This window comes from Phocoena phocoena, chromosome 6, assembly GCF_963924675.1.
Source record: "Phocoena phocoena chromosome 6, mPhoPho1.1, whole genome shotgun sequence".
Lineage (NCBI taxonomy): Eukaryota > Metazoa > Chordata > Mammalia > Artiodactyla > Phocoenidae > Phocoena > Phocoena phocoena.
This window is the reverse complement of record NC_089224.1, coordinates 104,317,970-104,341,698: the sequence shown is the minus strand read 5'-3', so window position 1 is coordinate 104,341,698 and position 23,729 is coordinate 104,317,970. Positions and strand designations below refer to the sequence as shown.

The 23,729-nt window shown below is 40.1% G+C and overlaps 1 protein-coding gene across 1 annotated transcript in view; it reads left to right on the top strand.

Annotated features, from left to right (window-relative positions):
- The first annotated feature begins 9,518 nt into the window (after positions 1–9,518).
- DENND1A (DENN domain containing 1A) overlaps positions 9,519–23,729 on the top strand; it is a 488,338-nt gene continuing 474,127 nt past the window's right edge. Inside the window, exon 1 of the mRNA XM_065879948.1 lies at positions 9,519–9,636. Within this exon, the coding sequence (XP_065736020.1) occupies positions 9,519–9,636 (118 nt within the window). The remainder of the gene's footprint in view (positions 9,637–23,729) is intronic.

Sequence of the window (23,729 nt, the reverse complement as noted above, 5' to 3'; positions counted from 1 at the left end):
TCATTACGTTGTCAATTTATTCATTTATATCAGTGTGTGCTCACAGTTTTCTGTTTATTTGATTGGTTAATAATCTGTTAATATCATTATTGATTTTGATGCTCACATTACCCAGATTGGCAGTGGGAGCCTTTTTAAGCTGTCTCCTGTATCCTTTTTTGACATGTCCCCATCATTCTTTGAGCACTTCTTTGCTTTCTGGCACAAGGGGATGTTTCAGTCTCATCTTGTACTTTCTCTGCCCCAGCCCTGGAATCAGGTATTTCTCCAAGGACCCCCGGTTCCTTTTAGAGGATGGTTGTATTTAGAAGCCAAGGTCTGGGTCCTAGATATGCTCATTGCTATTGGGGTGTTACTCCTGCCAAGGCCCTTTCAGTAGACAGAGCCAGGAAGTATGTGTGTGTTAAAAGTCAGGTCATACTTACAGTTCTCTATTATATATTTACTGAAAACCTTGAAATCACATTAGTATCTCCAATTCAAATTCAACTCTGTAGAACTCATTCTATTATGGTTTTCTGCTAACCTCAACTGTGAGAAAGCAGGCCTTCCTTACTGGTCTTGGGCTTGCGTTAGGCATGCTCCCCCATCACCTTCCACCCCATGTGGATGCTCTACTCATTTACCTTGCTTTCCTGGGATTACAGTGGTTTGACATGCCCCTGCTCTCCCACTGCCCTGTGGATGCCCTGCTTGCCCTCTGATTCCCCATTATGCTAGGCAAGTCTCCTCTCACCCCACATAGCCTCCTCATACCTGCCCTGGCTCCCCACCCAACTCTAGGGTCCCTCGTGCTTGGACATGCTCCTCACCCTCTTGGGCTCTGATACCCGTGTTGGGCTGTCCCTCCATGGGGCACCTTTCACACTCCTTGTGTTTCAACATCCTGGTCGTGGCTGCCCTTGAGCATGAATGCTTTTTCCAGCCCACTCAGGTTCTGGCTCCACGTGCCAGGGTGGTTCCCCTCAGTGGATGCCTTCCTCATTCACTCTGATTTAACATCATATTGGCCAGGCCACCTCTTACCGTGGACGTTCTCCTACCTCGCTCATGATCTGATGCCTCTTGTTAGGTCACCCCCTCTGAGGGACATTTTCCTCACCCTGCTCAGGCTTTGACATCTCACGCTGAGCCATCGCCGATGTGGGCATCTACCCTGCTCTGCCCACATGATAGTTTTAGGAGTAAATTGTTCAGAAAGAGCAGAGGAAAACTTAGGGAAGGGGAGGCTCTTAAAATTTTTTTAAGGACAAAAATATTTATTGACAAGGAAATGGATGCCATCTTTGCAAATGCCATTAATACGATTGGAGAGTCTAGATTTTACAGTGCTGCTCAGCACAGGAGAGAATTTATTAAAAGCGCATGGGGTACTGCACATTGTGGAGGGATGTGCAGGCTCTGTCCTTCTGCTTGGGATCCAGCTCTGCTGCTTCCAGTTAACTTGCTTTGCTCATTGTGGCGTAAGAATCTTTCCATAGGAATCTATGGTAAGGTAAAACTTTGTAACTCCTCTCATAGTAGTATCTATGTATCTTTATTAATCTGATCCTGAGAACAGTATTAGAAATGAAAAGTTAAGTGCAAAATCTTGAAATGACTTGTCTGTATAATTACACAACTAAGTTAATCATTTTCTGACAAGTCTCAACAGTGAAAGCATTCTTCTATGGAGGTGTTAACTTGTTATGGGTTAGAAAGCACCCTTTGATACAGCATTTTCAGCCTGGAAGAGCGGCTTTCATTTCAGAGTCTACTGAAACAAATGGAGACTTGTTGGAAATATTAAGACTACCTTTTTTGCTTGTATATCTAGCTTAAAGGAATCAGTGTTTATTAGGTGATGTTTGCTAGCACTTTCTGAAGTGTATACAGTTACTTTTGACCGTGTTGTCAACTTTTTTTTTTTTCCTTGCGGTACGTGGGCCTCCCACTGTTGTGGCCCCTCCCGTTGCGGAGCACAGGCTCCAGACGCGCAGGCTCAGCTGCCATGGCTCACGGGCCCAGCCGCTCCGCGGCATGTGGGATCTTCCTGGACCGGGGCGCGAACCCGTGTCCCCTGCATCGGCAGGCGGACTCTCAACCACTGCGCCACCAGGGAAGCCCCATGTTGTCAACTTTAAGACAGTTCAGTTGGTATGAATTTTGAAATACTATACCTCGGCCCCCTCGGCATATAAATTTGTAACTAAGGAGATAGTGCTGAAGTTTTACCCTAGTCCATAGAGAATAGCTATTTTGCTTTAGAATACTAGCTGGTGTGAAGATTTGATAGCTGTGAAATGAGTAAGGGATCCCAGTACTGTGTGTGTCTCAGTTTGTACTTCTAAATAACAAAGGGTTGAGGGCCTAGCATGATGGCATAGTTATCATATGCAGCAGATACATTTTGTGAGGAGTTAGTGTTACATTTTTCTCCTAATCTCATAATATGTTGTAATTGAAGAAAAGTAGGTCCTAATTGAAAGCTGATGATCCAGCAGAGTGATCAATAGCATGATGCTCTTTTAAAAAAATTAGCTTTCCCGCTGCCTGAATATTGTCAAAGCCTTTGTTTCATGACTTCAAGCTGAGTGTACTTAATCATTTTGAGAACATGGCCCTGAGCACAGAGCATGGCCCTTCCAGTCAATCACTGAGAATTGTGTTCAGAAGAGTGTGGTATTGAATAGAAATGCTCTCTTGCCTTACTCTCAGGCTTCATTCTCCCAGAGGCAAGAACCTACCAGACCTCCTTTCTTTCAAACACATTTTAACTGCTTGTGTGTCGTTTTTCATATTTAAGAGCCAAGGCTGTTGTCAGCAGGTGTGACTTATTGATACCTTTGACTCCAAAGGAAAACATCTTAAAGAATAACAGGTGTAAGCAGTGTATATTCAGTAAGTTACCTCTTGTTAGAGAAACAGTTACTGGGAACTGGAAACTATGTGTCAGATGTTGGAGGAAAACTCATTCATCAGACATTTATTGTGCCAGGTGTGGGACTAGGATATGAGAAGACATTTGGTGCCCTCAAGGAGCTGCCAGTCTAGTGGGGAAGACAGATATTTAATTAGAGGCACACGGGTGGTTCTCCACCTTGGCTGCACATTGGAATATGTTGGGGAGGTTTTAAAAAAACAAACAAACAATGCCTAGAGATTCTGATTTAATTGTTCTGAGGTGTGGCCTGGGCGTCAGGACTTTTAAAAGCTCCCCAGGTAGTTGTGATTGTGTCAGGGTCGAATGTGGTAAGAGCTGCAAAAGTGGGGAAGTACAGGGTGCCTTGGGAGGACGGAGGAGGGGCACTTAACCCAGTCTAGGATGTGAGTGTTGGGGGACTGAGAAGACTTCCCAGAGAGGAGGAAATGCCTGAGCTAAGGCTTGACGAAAAAGACTGGACAGATAGCTCCTTCCAGAAGAGCAGCTGAATAAGGTAGAACAGTAAAGTGGTTAGTGCCTTTGGATGATCCATGCTGATTCTGCCACTACTTTGCTTTGACTTTGGCTAGTTTATCCTCTGAGTTTCAGTGTCCTCATCTCTAAACTGGGGGTAATAATACTTACAGGGTTGTTGAAGATTATCTGAGATAATGCATGTACAGTGCTTAGGATCATGCCTGGCACCTAGGAAACAGATACGGGCTGTGGTATGGTAATGATGTTATCATTAGAGAATCAGAGCATGGATTGTTCAGAGAGCTACAAGTAGTTCTCTATAGCTGGATCTTAGGGTGCAAGACTGCACGAGGTAAGGGTGGGTGGCAAAAAATAGCTTGGCAGATGGGCAGAGTTCCAGATCATGGAGGTATAAGAGTATAAGGCAACTAATGATGGGATATCATGGCAGAACCAGGACATTTCCATGGTAATATGTTAAGATATGATGTGCTCTGGGAAAGCTTGGGTCTGTATTGGAAAATGGCTCAGAATATAGTATTTTTAACTTCATTGCATATACTGAATTAGCAGGAGTGTTAATAGGACAGAAATAGGATTTTCAGTTCCTTTAGCCAAGTAGTTAAAAATATTAAGCATCTTAAAGAGTAATGGAGGAAATAAGTAGTCTCAAGGTAGAGATTCTCTGGAAATTATTACAGTATTAGTGGTTTAATAAAAATATTAAGTAAGAGTTGCTTGGCCATTTACATTTAGAGGAGACACTTTAAAACTTATTTTTTGATGTGCAGAGAAATAGAAAATGCTTCCATCTGCATTGGCTTCATTGGCCCTTATGTATATTTGTCGGTATGTTATATAACTTGTCACAATGTCACAACATTAGTCACTACTTCTTCTGAGTCCCTTTCTTTTTCTCTTCTTCTGGGACCCCTATAATTCGAATGTTGGTGCGTTTAATGTTGTCCCAGAGGTCTCTGAGACTGTCCTCAGTTCTTTTCATTCTTTTTTCTTGATTCTGCTCTGCAGTAGTTATTTCCACTATTTTATCTTCCAGGTCACTTATCTGTTCTTCTGCCTCAGTTGTTCTGCTATTGATCCCTTCTAGAGTATTTTAAAATTCATTTATTGTGTTGTTCATCGTTGCTTGTTTCCTCTTTAGTTCTTCTAGGTCCTTGTTAAATGTTTCTTGCATTTTCTCTATTCTATTTCCAAGATTTTTATCATCTTTACTATGATTATTCTGAATTCTTTTTCAGGTAGACTGCCTATTTCCTCTTTATTTGTTAAGTCTGGTGGGTTTTTACCTTGCTCCTTCATCTGCTGTGTGTTTTTCTGTCTTTTCATTTTGCTTATCTTACTGTATTTGGGGTCTCCTTTTTGCAGGCTGCAGGTTCGTAGTTCCCGTTGTTTTTGGTGTCTGTCCCCAGTGGCTAAGGTTGGTTCAGTGGGTTGTGTAGGTTTCCTGGTGGAGGGGACTAGTGCCTGTGTTCTGGTGGATGAGGCTGGATCTTGTCTTTCTGGGTGGCAGGTCCACATCTGGTGGTGTGTTTTGGGGTATCTGTAGCCTTATTATGATTTTAGGCAGCCTCTCAGCTAATGGATGGGGCTGTGTTCCTGCCTTGCTAGTTGTTTGGCATAGGACGTCCAGCACTGTAGTCTGCTGGTCGTTGAGTGAAGCTGGGTGCTGGTGTTGAGATGGAGATCTCTGGGAGATTTTCGCTGTTTGATATTACGTGGAGCTGGGAGGTAATATCCCAGCTGTGGACCAGTGTCCTGAAGTTGGCTCTCCCACCTCAGAGGCACAGCACTGACTCCTGGCTGGAGCACCAAGAGCCTTTCATCCACACGGCTGGCACAAGGTGGCCATCCCTGGTTTCACATCAACATGATCTCAGGCACAAACCTCCTTGTTTTTCCATTTTGTCTTTAAGTTACTTGTTGAACCAACCGGCCCGCCGTCCCCACGACTGTCGTGGCTTTGGCTGCCGGGGCACCTCCAGAGCCGGCAGCCTCAGTGAGGCCACCCTCCCCTCGGGCTCCGGGGCAGTTCCGTGACGGCGGAGGGAAGAGACCCCGAGCCAGGAGTTCCAGCTCTGCGGAAACGCGGGCTCTGTTCTCTCACTACTTCTTCTGTAATGTAACATGTAAATGATCATGCATGAGCATGACTATAACTTGTATAGTCCAGTTTAGTTTGTTTTTAGGGTTGTAGTCAGCTTTTTTCTTTTTTTTTCCTAAAGAGACTGTCATAATCTTTGGCTCCATGTAGAGCTCTGGCAGCTATTTGAACTGAGTAAGAAACTTAGGTAGTTTTATTATGCATTTCAGTGAGGCAGTAACTATGGGTAACACTAGAAGAAAAGTTAGCTTCATTGCTTCCACAAATGCTTATTTTCTTTGAAATCTTTTATTGCAAAAGCACTGTTGAAATGATGGATTATTGAGGTATACCTTATGTTTATTTTATGTTATATGTACAAATTATTTGGAAGAAGAATTCCATTTAACTAGATCAGTGGTTCTTAAAGCGTGATCACTAGTCCAGCAGCATCACTATTACCTGGGTACTTATTGGAAATGCTAATTCTTGGGTCCTACCCCAGAAACCCTGGAGGTGGGGCTTCAAATCTATCTTTTAACATGGTAAAGTTTGAGTCATAAAAGTGTATAATCACTCCAGTCATTTATTGAAATCCTTTAGACCCCAGGAAAGCTAGTCTGTACTTCCTTTATTCCTTCTCAATATTTATTTGATTCTGGCTATGTGCCAGGCACTGTTTAGGTGCCTGGGAAAAACTAGTGGGTATGACAGACAAAAATCCCTGCTCTCGGGCTTCCCTGGTGGCGCAGTGGTTGAGAGTCCGCCTGCCAATGCAGGGGACGCGGGTTCGCACCCTGGTCCGGGAAGATCCCACATGCTGCGGAGCGGCTAGGCCCGTGAGCCATGGCCGCTGAGCCTGCGTGTCCGGAGCCTGTGCTCTGAAACGGGAGAGGCCACAACAGTGAGAGGCCTGCATACCGGAAAAAAAAAAAAAAAAAAAAAAAAAAAAAAAAAAAAAAATCCCTGCTCTCCTGCAGTTTACATTTAGAGGAGGGAAACAGGTTGTGATTGGTGTGATGTGGAGAATTAAAATTCGATGGTATCGAGTGTGTTGGGGAAGGCCTTTCCGAGGTCAGGTATAAGCTTTATTTTGAATGACAGGAAGGACCACCTATATGAAGATCAATACAAAAGGCTATAAGATAGGAATGAATTAGGTGTGTTGAGGAGCAGACAGAAGGCCAGTATGGCTAGAGTGCAGTGGGCAAGGAGAGAGAGGTATGAAATGAAATTGGAGAGACAGGCAGAGGCCAGATAATGTAGGACCTTGTAAGGACTTTTTTCCTTCTCATTTTTTAAATTATAATAAAATGCACATAACATAAAATTTATCAGCCTAACCACTTTTCAGTGTATGGTTCAGTGATATTAAGTACACTCATATTCTTGTGCAACCATCGCCACCATCCATCTCCAGAACTGAGTTTGGTGGGCTTTTTTTTTTTTTTTTCCCCGCTTAACTGGTAGATATCAGGAAATGCAAGTCTGAGGAAGAAAAGTGCCATTTGTTAAGTTAGAAGTGCTTCTTAGAAATCCAGATGGGGAAGTTGAGCAGGCAGTTGCTAAGGGAATCTGGGGTCAGGGAAGAAGTCGGGTTGGAGACAGGACTTTGGGGCTCATCAGCATTTGCCTGGTAATTAATGCTGTGAGACTGAATGAGATCATTTAAGTAATGAGTGTAGACAGGGAGAGGTCCAGCACTAAGTTCAAGGGTAGGAGAGCTTATGTGAGAAGGAATCAGCAAAGGAGCAGCCAGTAAGGCAGGAAGAATACCAGTTGAGAGTGGTGTCCTGGCAGGCAAGTGAAGAAGGTGTTTGGAGAAGGAGGGCAGATCAATCAGCTGTGTCAAATGCTGCTGAGAGGTTAAGACAAGCATCGAGAATTTACCATTTTGGCACATTTTAGCAATGTGGAGGTCATTGGTGATCATGACGAGTTGTTTCAGTGGTGTGGTGGGTTCAGAAGCCTGGTTGAAGTGTGTTAAAGAGAAAGGGAGGAGAAGCAGCAGAGATATAATGAGTTTAGACAACATTAGGATGTTCTTCGCTTAGAGAGATAGCAGATCTGTACAAACCACCTTCACTTAGTGGCACAGGTTAACATGTCGGAGCTCCAGTGTTAAAAAATTTGGTGTGTAACACCTTTGTATGCTCATGTTTTTTCCTTTCAATTTTTTAAACGGGGAAAAATAAGCTTAAAAGTGGGCATTTGGGTAAAAAATGCGTGGAATCTCCAAGGAATCTCCATGGAGTCCTAGGGTCCTGCAGAATACATTTTGAAAGCCATTATCTTAATCCCGAGGAATGAAATTCTGAGATGAAGTTCAGCCAGTTGCAAAATAGGCTTAAAGATATTTTTAGATTTTAGAGGGAATCTTCCTCGTACTCTTCAGATGACCTTAGAACATTCCTTTCTTTCAACAAACCCTCTACTTTGAGATTATTTGAATGAAGGGGATGTTCCATATGGTATTTTCCACAGATGTTTTGGTGACCAAAGGATGCTGACCTTGTAGGTCTTTTTGTACTCTCTTGCAGGAAAAAAAAGGCACGAAACATTTTTAAACAGCTTTCTTAAAACTTGAGTTTACTTTTATTTAGTTAAGTAAGATACTCTGATTTAATGTCTAATTTAAAAATTATATTTGACAAAGGTATATTTAAATTCCTTGACTTTTAGAGCAGCCAACTCTTTTCGCTCTAGGTACTTATTTAAAGCACAAGCCCAAATTTCTCCTCAGTGAGGAAGTAATGATCCTTCACATGAGAAATAAGTAGATCCCTGATCGACAGACAACTACCCCTGAGGAAGTAGAGGGAGTATTACGGTATTTTACTGAGTCTAAGATGCCATTATTTATAAGATGCACTGTTACTATATGTACTACTAAGAAAGAAAAAAATGTTGCCATTTAGAATTGTAAGATGCAATAGATTGTAAGACTTGGGAAAATGTGGGGAAAAAATTTCATCTTAGAATCAATGAAACACAATTTGAGCGCCTGGAGGTCTGAGTTGCAGCTCTGACTGTGTTTCTAACTAGTTGTGAGACTACCGCCAAGTCACTTAGAATCTCTTTGCTTCAGGTTTCTCACCTGTATGGTGAGGGTGATGACTGATCCACATACCTCATAGGATTATAATGAGGATGAAATGAGATAAATGAGATAGTTATTTTGAAAAGTGGAATCTACTGGGCAAATTCAGGGTATTTAGTTGATTGAAATTAAGCCTTAGATCTGATTAGGCAACTCAGAAAGCTTCTTCTCTGAGCTTTGTTGTCAGGTTTAAAATAGAATTCAGTCATAGATGTTTGAATGTGTAACATTTTCTTCTACTAAATGATTTTCATGCAATCTGGAAAGAATCTTTTTATTGTAGTTTTAGAATCAAAGAGAAAATCTGAAGATACTATGACTCCGATGTTCTTATCACTCAGAATGAGCAACTGTTAACATTCTCTTAGTGCTATGATCTTTTAAAAACTTAATATAAAATATTTATGGCATAAAAAGGTAAAAGGATATAATAATGAACATTCATATACTTGCCATTGACAATTTAGGCAAAGCCCCCTATTAGCATCCTGTCTTTATTATAGCCTAATGAGATAGGATACTGTTTCTCTTATTTGAGTCTTTAAAACCTGTAAATAAGCAAGTTAACTTCATCTGAATATTTTATCCTGGCGTATGAGGGAGAAGATTACTTTGTGCTAGTGTTGCCTTGGTTTGAGTTTCCTCAAAATTCTATTTATGGTTTTGGAGATCCAGCTGTGTAAACTGGAAATATGACATCTGTAAAATCATAATAATGGCTAAGCTATTATATGCCAAACATTGTATCTAGGCAATTTTTGTGTGTTTTCTTTACATTTCACAATAATTCTTCTGGTTAGCTATTTTCATTTTATAGATTAGGAGGGCGTGGCTCAGAGAAGTTGAGTAACTTGTCCAAAGTTCCACAGCCATTAAGTTGCGGAGCTAATGATTTTAATCAAGGTCTGCCCTATACCACAGCCTGCATATTCTATACCATGCTCCCTCAATACTTGTCAGTAATCACAATCTGTTTCTTTTATAGGCAAAACCCAGAGACCATGTTTGAAGTGTATGTTGAAGTGGCCTATCCTAGGACAGGTGGCACTGTTTCAGGTATTTGCATGTTCCATTATGATATGGCGTGTTTGTTTATTGTATGAGCTAGCCATGCACATCAGATAATATGTGAATATTCTAAACTGTTACTTATCTTTAAGTATGTTTATGTGTCTTTCCCTTTTATCTGTGCCCACATCATCCTAGGGAATGGAGAATAATTGCAGTGAACAATTTAAATTAAGAGTTTTACTATAACAGCCTTGAAATATGGCTTTATTCATTGTAATCATTGGGTTTTGGTTTGTAGCTTTCGGAGATGCCTGGAAGTCAACTGTTTAGTATGAAATATTGTCACCTTGCTAATAAGGAAGGTTTAGAATTAGGTTACAAAATAATATAAAGGGAAATCTCTGCCAGTAAACTGGAAGGAGATGTTTGAAATGGATTTAGTTCAGTAAATTTTGTCAGCTGGTTAAAGAAAGGTTGGAACTTAGTTGAAGGAAACACCTCCTCTGGCTTTAGCTTTTGGACTAATTTGGACATGTATTCCTGAGCAACAGGGTCTTGAATAAGGTTAGAGTATCTTGTGCAGGCTGAGTAAATCACTTCTTGACCTAAAATCCTTCTTGGTTAATGAGAAAGAATAACCTTCTGACCTAGTGTTCTTTTTCCTGGTGCTTAAGAGAGTGATGCATTTGCCAAAGGTCTGTTAGGGAGCGGCTCTCGGTCCGCACACCAACAGTTGCATGTATTATTTGGTGTTTATGGAGGATGAATTTATTTGGATTAGAAACTTGGAGTAATCAGGATTCCAATGGTAGTTATGCCTGTAATTGGCTATACAAACCTCGGACATATTTTCTACTTCGTTATTTTAATTAGATTGTAATACTCATAAAATAGTTACCTTTTATTGAGTATCTGTTGTTCTGTTGTCCTACATGCTTGACATACATAGTCAGTCCTTACAATACAACCCTTAAAGATAGTTGGATGGTGTCTCCATTATGCCTATGAGAAAACAGAATCTGAGAGGTCAAATAACTTACCAAGATTATACAGCTACTGTGTGGAATAGCCAGGGTTTTAGGTTCAAGTCCTCTTCACTCTGCTAAGTTGCCTTCTTGAGGGCAGTGACCATGTTGTACACATCTCTCCCTGTCATCTGCAGGGCTTTGTACAATGTCACCAATATTTGTTAAAATGAATGCATTTCTCAATATGAAAAGTGAGAATTGCGTGTGCTCCACTTTTCTGGATTATTTCATGAAGGCTGTGAAACATGTTATATAAACTTATGGTCATTCTAGAAGTAGAATGTTAATATTCATCTTAAGTTATACCTCTAATTGTGCAAACCATTGGATTGGGAAGGGAAGTAGCTGATATTAGGTGTGTTCGTGCAGCAGTACCTCTGTGAGCTGACTCGTCAGAGTAACCAGTTGGTGATGGCTGTGATTTGACAGATTTAAGGACAAAAACTTTTCTTATTTCTACAGTTGCTAATGTTCCCCCTTTCAATGCTGTAGGATTTTTTTCCCCCAAAGTTAAAATGAATTTTCTTGGGGAATGTGAACAAAGTTTGTTGAGTACAAATAAGAAAAAGGAACGAAATGGAGTCTTTACCTTATCCTCTTCTTTAAGTCATCTAATTCCTCTCCCCGTAGACAACTCTTTTCTTGTTTAACGCTTTAGTTTACTTTTTAAAAACTTTAAATTTTGAAAATATTTTATTTCAAGTTTTTTTTTTTTTTTTTTTGTGGTATGTAGTCCTCTCACTGTTGTGGCCTCTCCCGTTGCGGAGCACAGGCTACAGATGCGCAGGCTCAACAGCCATGGCTCACAGGCCCAGCCGCTCCGCGGCCCACGGGATCTTCCCGGACTGGGGCACGAACCCGTGTCCCCTGCCCTGGCAGGCGGACTCTCAACCACTGTGCCACCAGAGAAGCCCTGAAAATATTTTAAAAGATAAAAGTTACAAGAATAGTTACATGCATACTCCCTTTTCCTTAGATTCATCAGTTGTTACTATTTTGCCACATTTGCTTTATTACTCTGTGTGTATTTTTTGCTGAACCTTTTGAGAATAAGTTGCAGACATTGTGATCCTTCATCCCTAAATACTTCAGGATGTATCTCCTAAGAATAAGGACATTTTCTTAAATAACTCCAGTACAGTTACCAGAATAAGAAAGTTAATGTCATTTGTCCATGTTCAATCAGTTGTCCCAGTAATATCCTTTATAGCGCTTTCGCCTCTGATCCAGAATTCAGGATCATGTAATCCATTTAGTTTTCACATCTATTTAGTTTTTTTTAGTCTGGAACAGTTTTGCAACCTTGTTTTTTTTTAAACCCTTTGTGAAATGTTTTTGAAGAAATTAGGTCTCTTGTTTTGTAGAAAGTCCCTGGGTTTGAATCTGATTGTATCCTCATGATTAGATTAGGTTATGGATTTTGGGTGGGAATATTTCAAACGTGATATTGTATCCTTCTCAGTGTATCATATCAGCAGGGACATGATGTCCGTCCCATTATTTGTGGGAAAATGTGCATAAACCTTTTGTATACAGTTTAATAATTATAAAGTGAGTACCCATGTTACTACTATTCAGGTTAAGACAAAGAATATTGCCTGGTTCTAAGGAAATTCTGGTCCTGGCAAGAAGACCCCTGCCCTAGCCCTGTGCTTTAGAGGGCCCTGCTTTGGCCCTCTTCTGAAGTGCCCCTTTCAGGCAAGGAGTCTGTGGGGCCTATGGGACATGCCCATTTAGAGCCCAAACCCTTCCATCCTAGACAAACTTTGAATACCTAGGATCTAAGAATTTCTTGACCCAGTGGCCCCAGGTTTTTTTCCAGAGTATGTGTGAGTCTTCCCTAGGGTTTGTCCTTCTGAGGGTAGACTGGCTACTGGTGTACACACCCCTAGGCCCAAGGGGGTGGCCTAAGGGTATCTGTTTGTGGGGAGTAGGGTATGCGATGGAGCTTGGGCTTGTGAGTGGAGGTGATTGCATCCCTGTGTGTGAGGTTCCTGGCAGTATGGGATGGAAAAGGGGGAGATGGACAGTGGGCTAGTGGCCAGTTTTCCCTGAACCATGTTTCTACATGGAACTCTAAGGAATCCAAGAATTTTCAGTGTGAATCTGTCCTTTCAAGTAGTTATGATAGGAGGATGGAACATATTTTATTTAATAGTTTGTTAGCTTATTTCATATCTTGTAAATATTTAGACATATGGTTTGTGGGCCTCTGTTTGTACTCTTGCCAAGGCCCTGTAAATGTTAGAGGTGGGGCTGGCCAGTGCCCCAGAAGTCCCTCCACTCCCCTTCTCCAGAGGTAACTACTATCCTGACTTTTATGATACTCATTTCTTTGTTTTTCTTTGTAGCTTTACCACATAAGTATAGTTCCTTGAAAAATTTAATTTAGTAGTGCCTGTATCTGAATTTTATAGAATTATTCTGTGTGTAGTTTTGCTGCTTGTTTGCTCAAGTCTGTGAGGGTCCTCTGTGTTGTTGCGTGTCATTTATTTTCATTGCAGTGTAATACACTTTAAGATTATATCACAGTTTATTCATTCTGTTGAAAGCACTTGAAGTTGTTTGCAGTTTTTGGGTGTTACAAGCAAGGCTGCTGTGATCTTTATACATAAATCCTGGAGCATGTAAACATACTTTTACATAGGATATATACCATATTTGATAACTAGATAATGCTAAACTGTTTTTCAAAGTTGATTGTGCTTGTCTACACTCCCTTCAGCAGTGTTTGATAGTCTTTATTGTTGAACATCTTCATTAGTTCTTAATACAATTAAATTTGTTGGGTTTGGCCAACCTGATAGTTGTGTGGTAGTATCTCCTTGTTGCTTTTATTTGCATTTTCCTGGTGACTAATGAGATTGAGCACCTTTTCATACACTTATTGACCTCGTGAATACCTTTCTTTTTAAAGTGCCTGTTCAAGGCTTACTCATTTTTTAATTGTTTTCTATCTTTACCTTGTTGATTTATAAGAAATTGTTTGTCCTGCTACTATTAATTATCTGGTCAAGTGTGTTGTAGATATTGTCTCCTACTCTATGATTTGTCTTTCCCTCTCTTTCTGGTATCTTTGATCAAAACTTCTTGATTTTCATATCTACAGTTTATCAGTGTTTTCCTACCCTACAGATAAGAAACTATTATCCTATATTTTCTTCTGAGAAATTTATAGTTTTGTCTTTCACATTCTTTAATATATCAAGGATTTTAATTTTCTATTAGATGATTAATATCCAGAAAAGCTAAACTTAAATTTGATTCCTTATCCATGATTTTTAAAAATTGGGAAACTAAATAAAGCCAAATTACTAAGATGCACTATTCCTCTACATAAAATGTGTTTTTATAAAATGGTCAGGTACTTCTAAATAATACCTAAAAAATTACCTCACAATGAAAGGGTGACAAATGTGAGAAAGGCTGGTAAGAAATACTACTAGACGTTAATTAAAGACAGTTCTTTTTCCCATCGATTACTTTTAATGTCTGAACTAGTGAAGGTATTGTCAACTCTCACGTGTTCTTTGCTCTGAAAGCATTCCATGACATCCATGGAAGGGACATGTATTCTGTCAGTTCTACTTAGATATTGCATCCAGACCTGTGGCACTGAGTGGGACATCTTCCAAAGATTGTGCAAATAAAATTTGGGTACACAAACTGAACTCATGGTGCTGCTTACTTTCTTTGGGAATTCGTAAGATTTCCTAGTTCCTAATACCAGTGAATAAGCTGTCACTTAGTATTTGATTTTAGGTAACTTTTGTCTACTTCTACAACCTTTTTTTTTTAATACAACTTATTATATCTTTCTTTTTCTGATACTATTTAAGCCTTATTTTTGCCATTTAGATGATTGCAAAGAATGTGTCTTAAAATTAGTCTTTGTTCATTGGATCTGCATCTCTGATCTCTGCCAAAATATCTGAGCGAACTTAAATATAAACCTTATGCTATACAGTACTAGTGTCTGGGCATAATCTTCTCTTTGAAGTTTGTTTGCATCCCCCAGAGGGCTTAATTCCCTGCTGTGAGAAGGTGGGTTAGAAAGCACTGAAACTACTTTATAGGTCTTTAATTGGAGGATTTAGTATACATTTTGTTCTATGAATTTCTGTGGGAGTTTCATTCTTATGATTTTTTCTTATACTGTGGTATAGTATGTTCTCATTGTAAATTAAAAAAAATACTAAAAATTTTCCAATTATTTGAGTACAGATCATCCCTGGTGTGTATTATTTTTTATTCATCTTTAAATTTTTTAAAAAATTTATTTATTTAATTTATTTATTTTTTGGCTGTGTTGGGTCTTCATTGCTTCCCGTGGGCTTTCTCTAATTGAGGTGAGGGGGGGCTACTCTTCGTTGTGGTGCGCGGGCTTCTCATTGCGGTGGCTTCTCTTGTTGCAGAGCACGGGCTCTAGGCGCATGGGCTTCAGTAGTTGTGGCACGTGGGCTCAGTAGTTGCGGCTCGCGGGCTCTAGAGCGCAGGCTCAGTAGTTGTGGCACACGGACTTAGTTGCTCCGCGGCATGTGGGATCTTCCTGGACCAGGGCTCGAACCCATGTGCCCTGCATTGGCAGGCGGATTCTTAACCACTGAGCCACCAGGGAAGCCCATATTCATCTTTAAATTTTTAGTAGCTTGTTTTCTTACTAGTTTTTGACTATGTATAAATTTTTAGAAATTTTTAAAAATCACAAAGAAGAGAAAAATTATTACTCAGTAATAACTACTGTTAATGTTTTGATTTATTTCCTTGTAGCCTTCTTTTGTGTGTGTATGTGTGTGTGTGTAAATATATAAACTTCCCCCCCAACTTCTGCTACATGTGTGTTTTCCATGTTCTCCCTCAAATCATTAAACTTTTCCTAAAATTATTAATATAGCTTTGTAAAAATCATTTTAGTTGCTATAAATTATGACATCATGTTTATGTGCTATATTTACTTGTAATTACATCTTTAGATTTTTTCCAGGGTATTTCTCTTGTAAATAATGCCAGTGAACATCTTTTGTGTATAATCTTGTTATTTAGGTATGTGAGTTTAATGTTTTAAAAAGAAGTAGGATCATTTTGAGTAGATCTTTGATCTATCTTGTTCTTACTTTTTTAGTGCTTTCTTTTTTTTTTTTTGCCAGTTTCATTTTGTGTACTCTAATTTATATGTTTGTTCAGGAACCCACCAGAAAATGAATACAGTCACCTCCAGTTGTGAAAGCTCCCAGAGCTGAGTTCAGCCTGTCTGACTGAAGGTCTGGAAAGAGGGTGCTCTTGCAAGAGGGATGAGCTTGCCCAGTCCAATGATCAGATGGTACTGGCATGCTGAAACTCTGGAATGCATTTCAAATACAAGTGTCTCATTACAGCTGGCATCTCTGAGCCTGCTGCAGGCACTCTTTTTTTTGTTGTTCTTAAAATATATATTTTTTAACATCTTTATTGGAGTATAATTACTTTACAATGGTGTGTTAGTTTCTGCTTTATAACAAAGTGAATCAGTTATACATATACATATGTTCCCATATCTCTTCCATCTTGCATCTCCCTCCCTACCACCCTCCATATCCCACCCCTCTAGGTGGTCTCAAAGCACCTAGCTGATCTCCCTGTGCTATACGGCTGCTTCCCACTAGCTATCTATTTTATGTTTGGTAGTGTATATATGTCCATGCCACTCTCTCACTTTGTCCCAGCTTACCCTTCCACATCCCCATATCCTCAAGTCCATTCTCTAGTAGGTCTGTGTCTTTATTCCCGTCTTACCCCTAGGTTCTTCATGACCTTTTTTTTTTTTTTCTTAGATTCCATATATATGTGTTAGCATACGGTATTTGTTTTTCTCTTTCTGACTTACTTCACTGTATGACAGACTCTAGGTCCATCCACCTCACTACAAATAATTCAATTTCGTTTCTTTTTTTTTGCGGTATGCGGGCCTCTCACTGTTGTGGCCTCTCCCGTTGCGGAGCACAGGCTCTGGACGCGCAGGCTCAGCGGCCATGGCTCACGGGCCTAGCCGCTCCGTGGCATGTGGGATCTTCCCGGACTGGGGCACGAACCCGTGTCCCCTGCATCGGCAGGCGGACTCTCAACCACTGCGCTACTAGGGAAGCCTTTGATTTTTTTTTTTTTTAATTGCCACAAAATGCCAATCTCAGAGCGTTATTTTTCTCGGCTGTAAAATTGGGGCCCTGGTAGTATCTACTTTATTCAGTTGAAAGGATTAAAGTACAATGCACAGTGCGTCGGACATGGGAAGTTCTTAATTAATGGGAGCTGTTGTTATTTATCATTTGTTTTGAAAGATTTAATTTTTTTAGGAGAAGATTTAGGTTCACAGCAAAATTGAGAGGGTGATACAGAGATTTCCTGTATATGCCTGTCCCACACATGCACCCCTATTATCAATATTCCGCACGAGAGTGGTATGTTTGTTACAATTGATGAACCTACACTGACACGTCATAATCACCCAAAGTCCGTTGTTTATGTCATGGTTCACTCTTGGTGTTGTATATTCCGTGGGTTTGGATGAATGTATAATGACATGTATCCATCATTATAGTATACAGAGTATTTTCACTGCTCTAAAAATTCTCTGTGCTCTACCTGTTTAGCCCCCCTTGCCCTCCACACACTGTCCCCTTCCCACCAACCACTGATCTTTTTACTGTCTCCAGTTTTGCCTTTTCCAGAATGTCATATAGTTGGAATCATACTTGTATGTAGCCTTTTCAGATGGGTTTCTTTCACTTAGTCATATGCATTTAATGTCCCTCCATGTCTTTTCATGGCTTGATGCCTCATTTCTTTTTAGTGCTGAATAATATTCCATTGCCTGCATGTGCCACAGTTTATGTATCCATTTTCTTACTAAAGGGCATCTTGGTTGCTTCCAGGTATTGACAATTATGAAGAAAGCTGCTAATAAACATCCACGTGCTGGTTTTCATGTGGACATAAGTTTGCAACTCCTTTGGGTAAACACCAAGAAGCCTGATTGCTGGATTGTATGGCAAGAGTATGTTTAGTTTTGTAAGAAACCACCAAACTGTCTTCCAAGGTGGTTGTACCATTTTACACTCCCGCCAGCAATGAATGAGAGTTCCTACTGCTTCATATCCTCATCAGCGCTTGGTGTTGTCTGAGTTCTGGACTTTGGCCATTCTAATAGGTTTATGGTAGTATAACATTGTTTTGATTTGCATCTCCCTGATTACGTATGATGTGGAGCATCTTTTCATATGTTTATTTACCATCTGTGTATCTTCTTTGGTGAGGGGGTTTCTTTTTTTAAAAAATAAATTTATTTATTTATTTATTTTTGGCTGTGTTGGGTCTTTGTTGCTGCGTGCCGGCTTTCTCTAGTTGCGGTGAGCAGGGGCTACTCTTTGTTGCGGTGCATGGGCTTCTCATTGCGGTGGCTTCTCTTGTTGCGGAGCACGGGCTCTAGGCGCGTAGGCTTCAGTAGTTGTGGCACACGGGCTCAGTAGTTGTGGCTCACGGGCTCTAGAGCACAGGCTCAGTAGTGGTGGTGCACGGGCTTAGTTGCTCCGCGGCATGTGGGATCTTCGCGGACCAGGGCTCGAACCCGTGTCCCGTGCATTGGCAGGCAGATTCTTAACCACTCATCCACCAGGGAAGTCCCGTGAGGGGGTTTCTGTTAAGACCTTTGGCCCATTTTTATTTATTTTATTTATTTATTTTTGCGGTACGTGGGCCTCTCACTGCTGTGGCCTCTCCCGTTGCGGAGCACAGGCTCCGGACGTGCAGGCCCAGCGGCCATGGCTCACGCGCCCAGCCGCTCCGCGGCATGTCGGATCTTCCTGGACCGGGGCACGAACCCGCGTCCCCTGCATCCACAGGGGGACTCTCAACCACTGCGCCACCAGGGAAGCCCTGGCCCATTTTTAAAATTGGGTTGTTTGTTTTCTTATTTTTGAGCTTTAAGAGTTCATGGTATATTTTGGATAACAGTCCTTTATCAAATATGTCTTTTGTAAATATTTTCTTCCAGTCTATAGCTTGTTTTCTCATTGTCCAGATATTTTGTCTTCGGCAGAGCAGAAGTTTTTAATTTTAATGAAATCTGGCCTATCAATTATTTCTTTCATGGGTCATGTTTGTGGTCATCACCATAACCAAGATCATGTAGGTTTTCTCCTATGTTATCTTCTAGGAGTTCTATAGTTTTGTGTTTTACATTTAGGTCATGATCCATTTTGAGAGAATTTTTGTGAGAGATGTAAGAAAGGTCTGTGGCTAGATTCAGTATTTTGAGTGTGGATGTCCAGCTGTTCCAGCACTGTTTGTTGAAGAGACCATTTTTGCTCCATTGTATTGCCTTTGTTGCTTCGGCAAAGATCAGTTGACTAATTTCTTTGGGTCTATTTCTGGGCTGTCTGTTGATCCATTGATCCATTTGTCTATTCTTTCACCAATGCCATCCTGTGTTGGTTTCTATAGCTTTATGGTCAGTCTTGAAGTCAGTTAGTGTCAGTCTTTGAACTTTGTTCTTTTCTTTCATATTGTGTTGGCTATTCTGGGCCTTTTGCCTTTCTCTGTAAACTTTAGAATTAGTTTGTTGATATCCATAAAGTAACTTGCTGGTATTTTGTTCGTTTTTGTATTGAATCTTTAGATCAAGTTGGGAAGAACTGACATCTTGGCAATATTGAATCTTCTGATCTGTGAACATGGAATATATCTCCATTTATTTAATTCTATGATTTCGTTCATCAGAGTTTTTTGTAGTTCCCCTCATACAGTTCTTGTATGTTTTTTTTTTTTTTTTTGTGGTACGCGGGCCTCTCACTGTTGTGGCCTCTCCTGCTGCGGAGCACAGGCTCCGGACGCGCAGTCTCAGCGGCCATGGCTCACGGGCCCAGCCGCTCCGTGGCACGTGGGATCCTCCCAGACCGGGGCACGAACCCGTTTCCCCTGCATCGGCAGGCGGACTCTCAACCACTGCGCCACCAGGGAAGCCTTCTTGTATGTATTTTTGTTAGATTTATTCCAGAGTAGCTGTTATTTTAAATTACAATGTTATTTTTATTTAAGGCAAGAGTTCCTATCTGTGAAGAACTCTGCTGTCCAACAATTGTTATCAGTCTAACACAGCTGAAAAATGGGAAGTAAGTAAAAGTAACTAGCCAAAATAGATTTCTCAGAATCCATGCATTCAAACTTAAATCTTTTATTCATGGGAAAGCACTTAGCTTATGCCCTATGTGCTTTGCTTTGCCCTGAGGATTCTTCTGTATTATGTTGATCAGCACAGTTATTGATTATGCTGATGACATTAAATCATTGTATTAGGGCTCTTTGTTGTAAGTGGCAGAAACCCAACGAAATCTGGCTTGAGCAAAAAATGGAATTTGTTGGCTCTCAATACTGAGAAGTTGCAGTGGTAAAACTGGTTTTGGGTTTTACTGGATCTAGGTGTTCTACATATATTTTCATAGATTTGTCATATCTTTATCTCTTGGTTTTCTGTCGTCTGTGTTTGGTTCATTTCTGGTCAAGTGCTCCCTATATAATGGCAAAAATGGCTACTAGCAAATTGAAGATTATATTCTACCAATTTAGTCACCCAAGTAGAAGAAGAGTGTTTTATGTTTTTCTGAGCCATTAACCCAAGGACCATTCTAATAGGCCTCATTTGGGTCATAGACTGATCTATGAACCACTCATGATGGTTTTGGGTAGGTGACTCAGATGCTGATTGGGGAATGAGGGAGTATGTATGTGGGAGGCCTATTCAGTGCCACTTGGATTCTCTAGCCTGAGAATGGGGCAGGGTAGTTACTCAGAGGAAAATCTGGTGCTATTACCAGAGGAAGGGAGAATGGATGCTAGGCAGGCAAAATAAATATACATTGCAGTCATCAAGAAAATGTTTTGTTCAAAATATTCTTTTCAAAAAAGCAGTGAGATATATAATGTAGTTTGGAATTACAACCAAAAAGTTAAAGTTTCAGTGCTGAAAAATGTGGGTCTTCAGCTTTCTCAAACTGCCACATAAGCCTCATTTCCCCAGGAGTCTACATGACTGAGGTCTTATTATCATACGTCTAATTTTTGGTTAGAGTTCTTTAATCACTTATTCTTTGAGCACTCACTTTAGGTTCAGCACTGTGCTAGACCATAGAAAGTGGAATATGAGCTCTGTAAGACAGGAACTGAACCTCATGTTTTAAATGCTTAGGACACTTTTTTTTTTAACCTTTAAGAAATTATATTCTAGTTTTTGCATTTATTTTGGCATTATTTCACAACACGTTTTGCATTTCCTTCTTTATGTTGCATTGAAAACATGCAGTCTCCTCAAAGGCTTTCATTAGAAAAAGAAATCTTCAGAGAAGCTATTGCTATAAGCTTGCTTTGCCCAGCAGGAAACTTTAATAAGTCGCTTGATTTAAGACAGTTTTTTTTTTTAACCTTTAATGTGTTCTTAGGCATTAGAATTTTATGTTATCACAAAGCCTTATTTGAAGAGAAAATAGATGCAGATGAATTGCTGTCTAGATTATAACAATGTCAGTAAGTATCTTCATGGATAATTTGTAATAGAAACAACGTAATGGAAAGACTGTAGGCTTTGAAGTTAGATTTCTTCTGCCACCAACTAATTGTTTGACCTTGGGAAAGTTATTTAAACTGATTCTAGTTTGCTTCTTGTTTAAATGGGACTTATATCTATTTGTGAATTAGAGACAATATGGATTAAAATGTCGAACACACAAACAAGTACAAATTAGGCATTCTTGTGGTGACTTAATTCAACATCATCCTTAAATGAAAAATAAAACCAAAAGCCCAAACTTCAAACAAACAAACTCCAAACAATAAAACTTCCTGCAATTGTGATTTTGTTAAGAGATTAAATTTTCCTTCTGATATAATTAATTTAAATTCCTTTTGAAATGGTTCAGATACTAGAACAGTAGTGAGGTGAAGATACTGAACTCACTTGATGAAAAGAAAACTGTCTGAATAACCAGTTTTCTCTTTCAGAAAATGTAGGATCAATTCTGAATTCTTTCCAGAAAAGCACACTTTGGACACATGGATAATTTCAAATGATTAACCTATATATTTTTTCCCTCATGTCACAGTTCAACTTTAACAAGAACCCAATGATCAGTCCTCAGTTACCAGAGTTTTTTCTTTTTTTGTTTTAACTGTCTAGTTGTGAGAAGAGCCAAATGCCAAGAAAGTAAGCTGGTATCAGAGATTTACTAAAAGAGCCCATTTCTGGAATATGGTCTATAATTAGTGTATATTTAGCTCAGATTTCTGTCCTCAATGGTAAGCATCACTGATACTCAGAATGTTGCAGCTGACTTCTAGAACATCACAGGAAAAGGGTTCCATTAGTTTGTTAGGTTGTACTTAGTATGAAAGGAAAATTGACAGAAGTATATGGGAAAGATTTTCTACAAAGACTGAAATGAAAAATATTTTCATCATGGCTCTCAATGAAGTAGAAAATCAGCTCAGCAGAACATGTAATTTATTCCCTCTTTCTGCTAAATATTTTGGTTAATAGGAGTTCCTGCTCCTCTTCCCCCTAAAACTTCAAAAGTATAACTAGCAAAAGTCTAGTTAAGAGCATGGTTTCTAGGATCAGATGATCTGGGTTCAAATTCCAACTCCACCTATGCCTTAATTCCCTGTGTGATTTTGGGCAAATTACTTAGTCCTATCCTTGTCTTATTTAGTTTCCTAAATTGTAAAATGGGGATGATGATGGTAGTACCTCATAGTGTTATTGTAAAGATTAAATGAGAAAAAAAATATTAAAGAATTAAGCACAGGACACAGCACAGAGCACCCCTCAGTTTGAACTATTATTAAAAAAAAGTTGGACTCATTTGTTTTGATTCTTCAAACTAGAAGTTGAGGGTCATCGGGGGTCTGAACTGGGGAAATGTCATCTGTTCCTACTGAAGGCTCATTTCTTCTACACTGTGATAGCAGGGCACTGGGACCAGATCTAAGGCAGTTCTAGGCCCAGGGCATTTGGAAGCCTTCACTAGGCCCTTTCTTGCCTCTAGTAGCTCTAGCAAGTCCGGATTAGGTTTTGAAAAAATTCTTAATCCTGGGGGTTGGACCCTGGAACAAGCCGACCTAATTTTTCTTGGGTTTGCTGAATGGAGATTGAATTTACTGAGGTTTTATTTGGGCTTCTCTGGGTCTGCTGTAGGATAAAAGTTCAGGTCTAGACCCAATTTAAATTGAGATTTAGGTCTGTCCACTACTACATTTTCCCCATTTTGTTTAGAAGGGTGTTTTTGTATCATACTTCACCCGTTCAGCAATGTTTATTTTTAAATTTTATTTTATTTTTAAAATTTATTTATTTGGGTTTTTAAAATTTTTGGCTGTGTTGGGTCTTTGTTGTGGTGCACGGGCTTCTCATTGCAGTGGCTTCTCTTGTTGGGGAACACAGGCTCTAGGCACGTGCGCTCAGTAGTTGTGGCTTGCAGGCTCTAGGGCGCAGGCTCAGTAGTTGTGGCACACGGGCTTAGTTGCTCCACGGCATGTGGGATCTTCCCAGACCAGGGCTCGAACCCATGTCCCCTGCATTAGCAGGCGGATTCTTAACCACTGAGCCACCAGGGAAGTCCCTCAGCAATGTTTATTAAAACTTGCTGTGTGATAGGCACTGGGGAGGAGAGGAGGCTTTTCAGACAGAAGGCAAAGCATTTGCAAAGCCATGGAGGAATAGTTTATTTCTTTTTATTAATAAGGAATCTGACTTTTAAGCAGATTCTGATCAGCTTGAGGGACCCTGTGTGATCACACTCAGTCTGTCAGTTCCTTGAGGGCAGAGGTCTTTGTTTATTCAGTTCATTGATGTGCGCCCAGCACCTAGAACAGTGAGTGGGACGTGGTAGGCACTCAGTACATATTTTTTGGACAAATAAATGAACTGACACAATTCCAGCTGTTTACAGTGAACCTTGATATTTTGATTAGTCTCTGCAGTTTTATTGTTGGTAAATATCTCATTTCCAGTAGGTTGAATGGCTGCTCAATTTGCTATATTTTGCTTTTTAATGGAAATCTTTGGGTAGAACTAGGGGGAGGGCATTT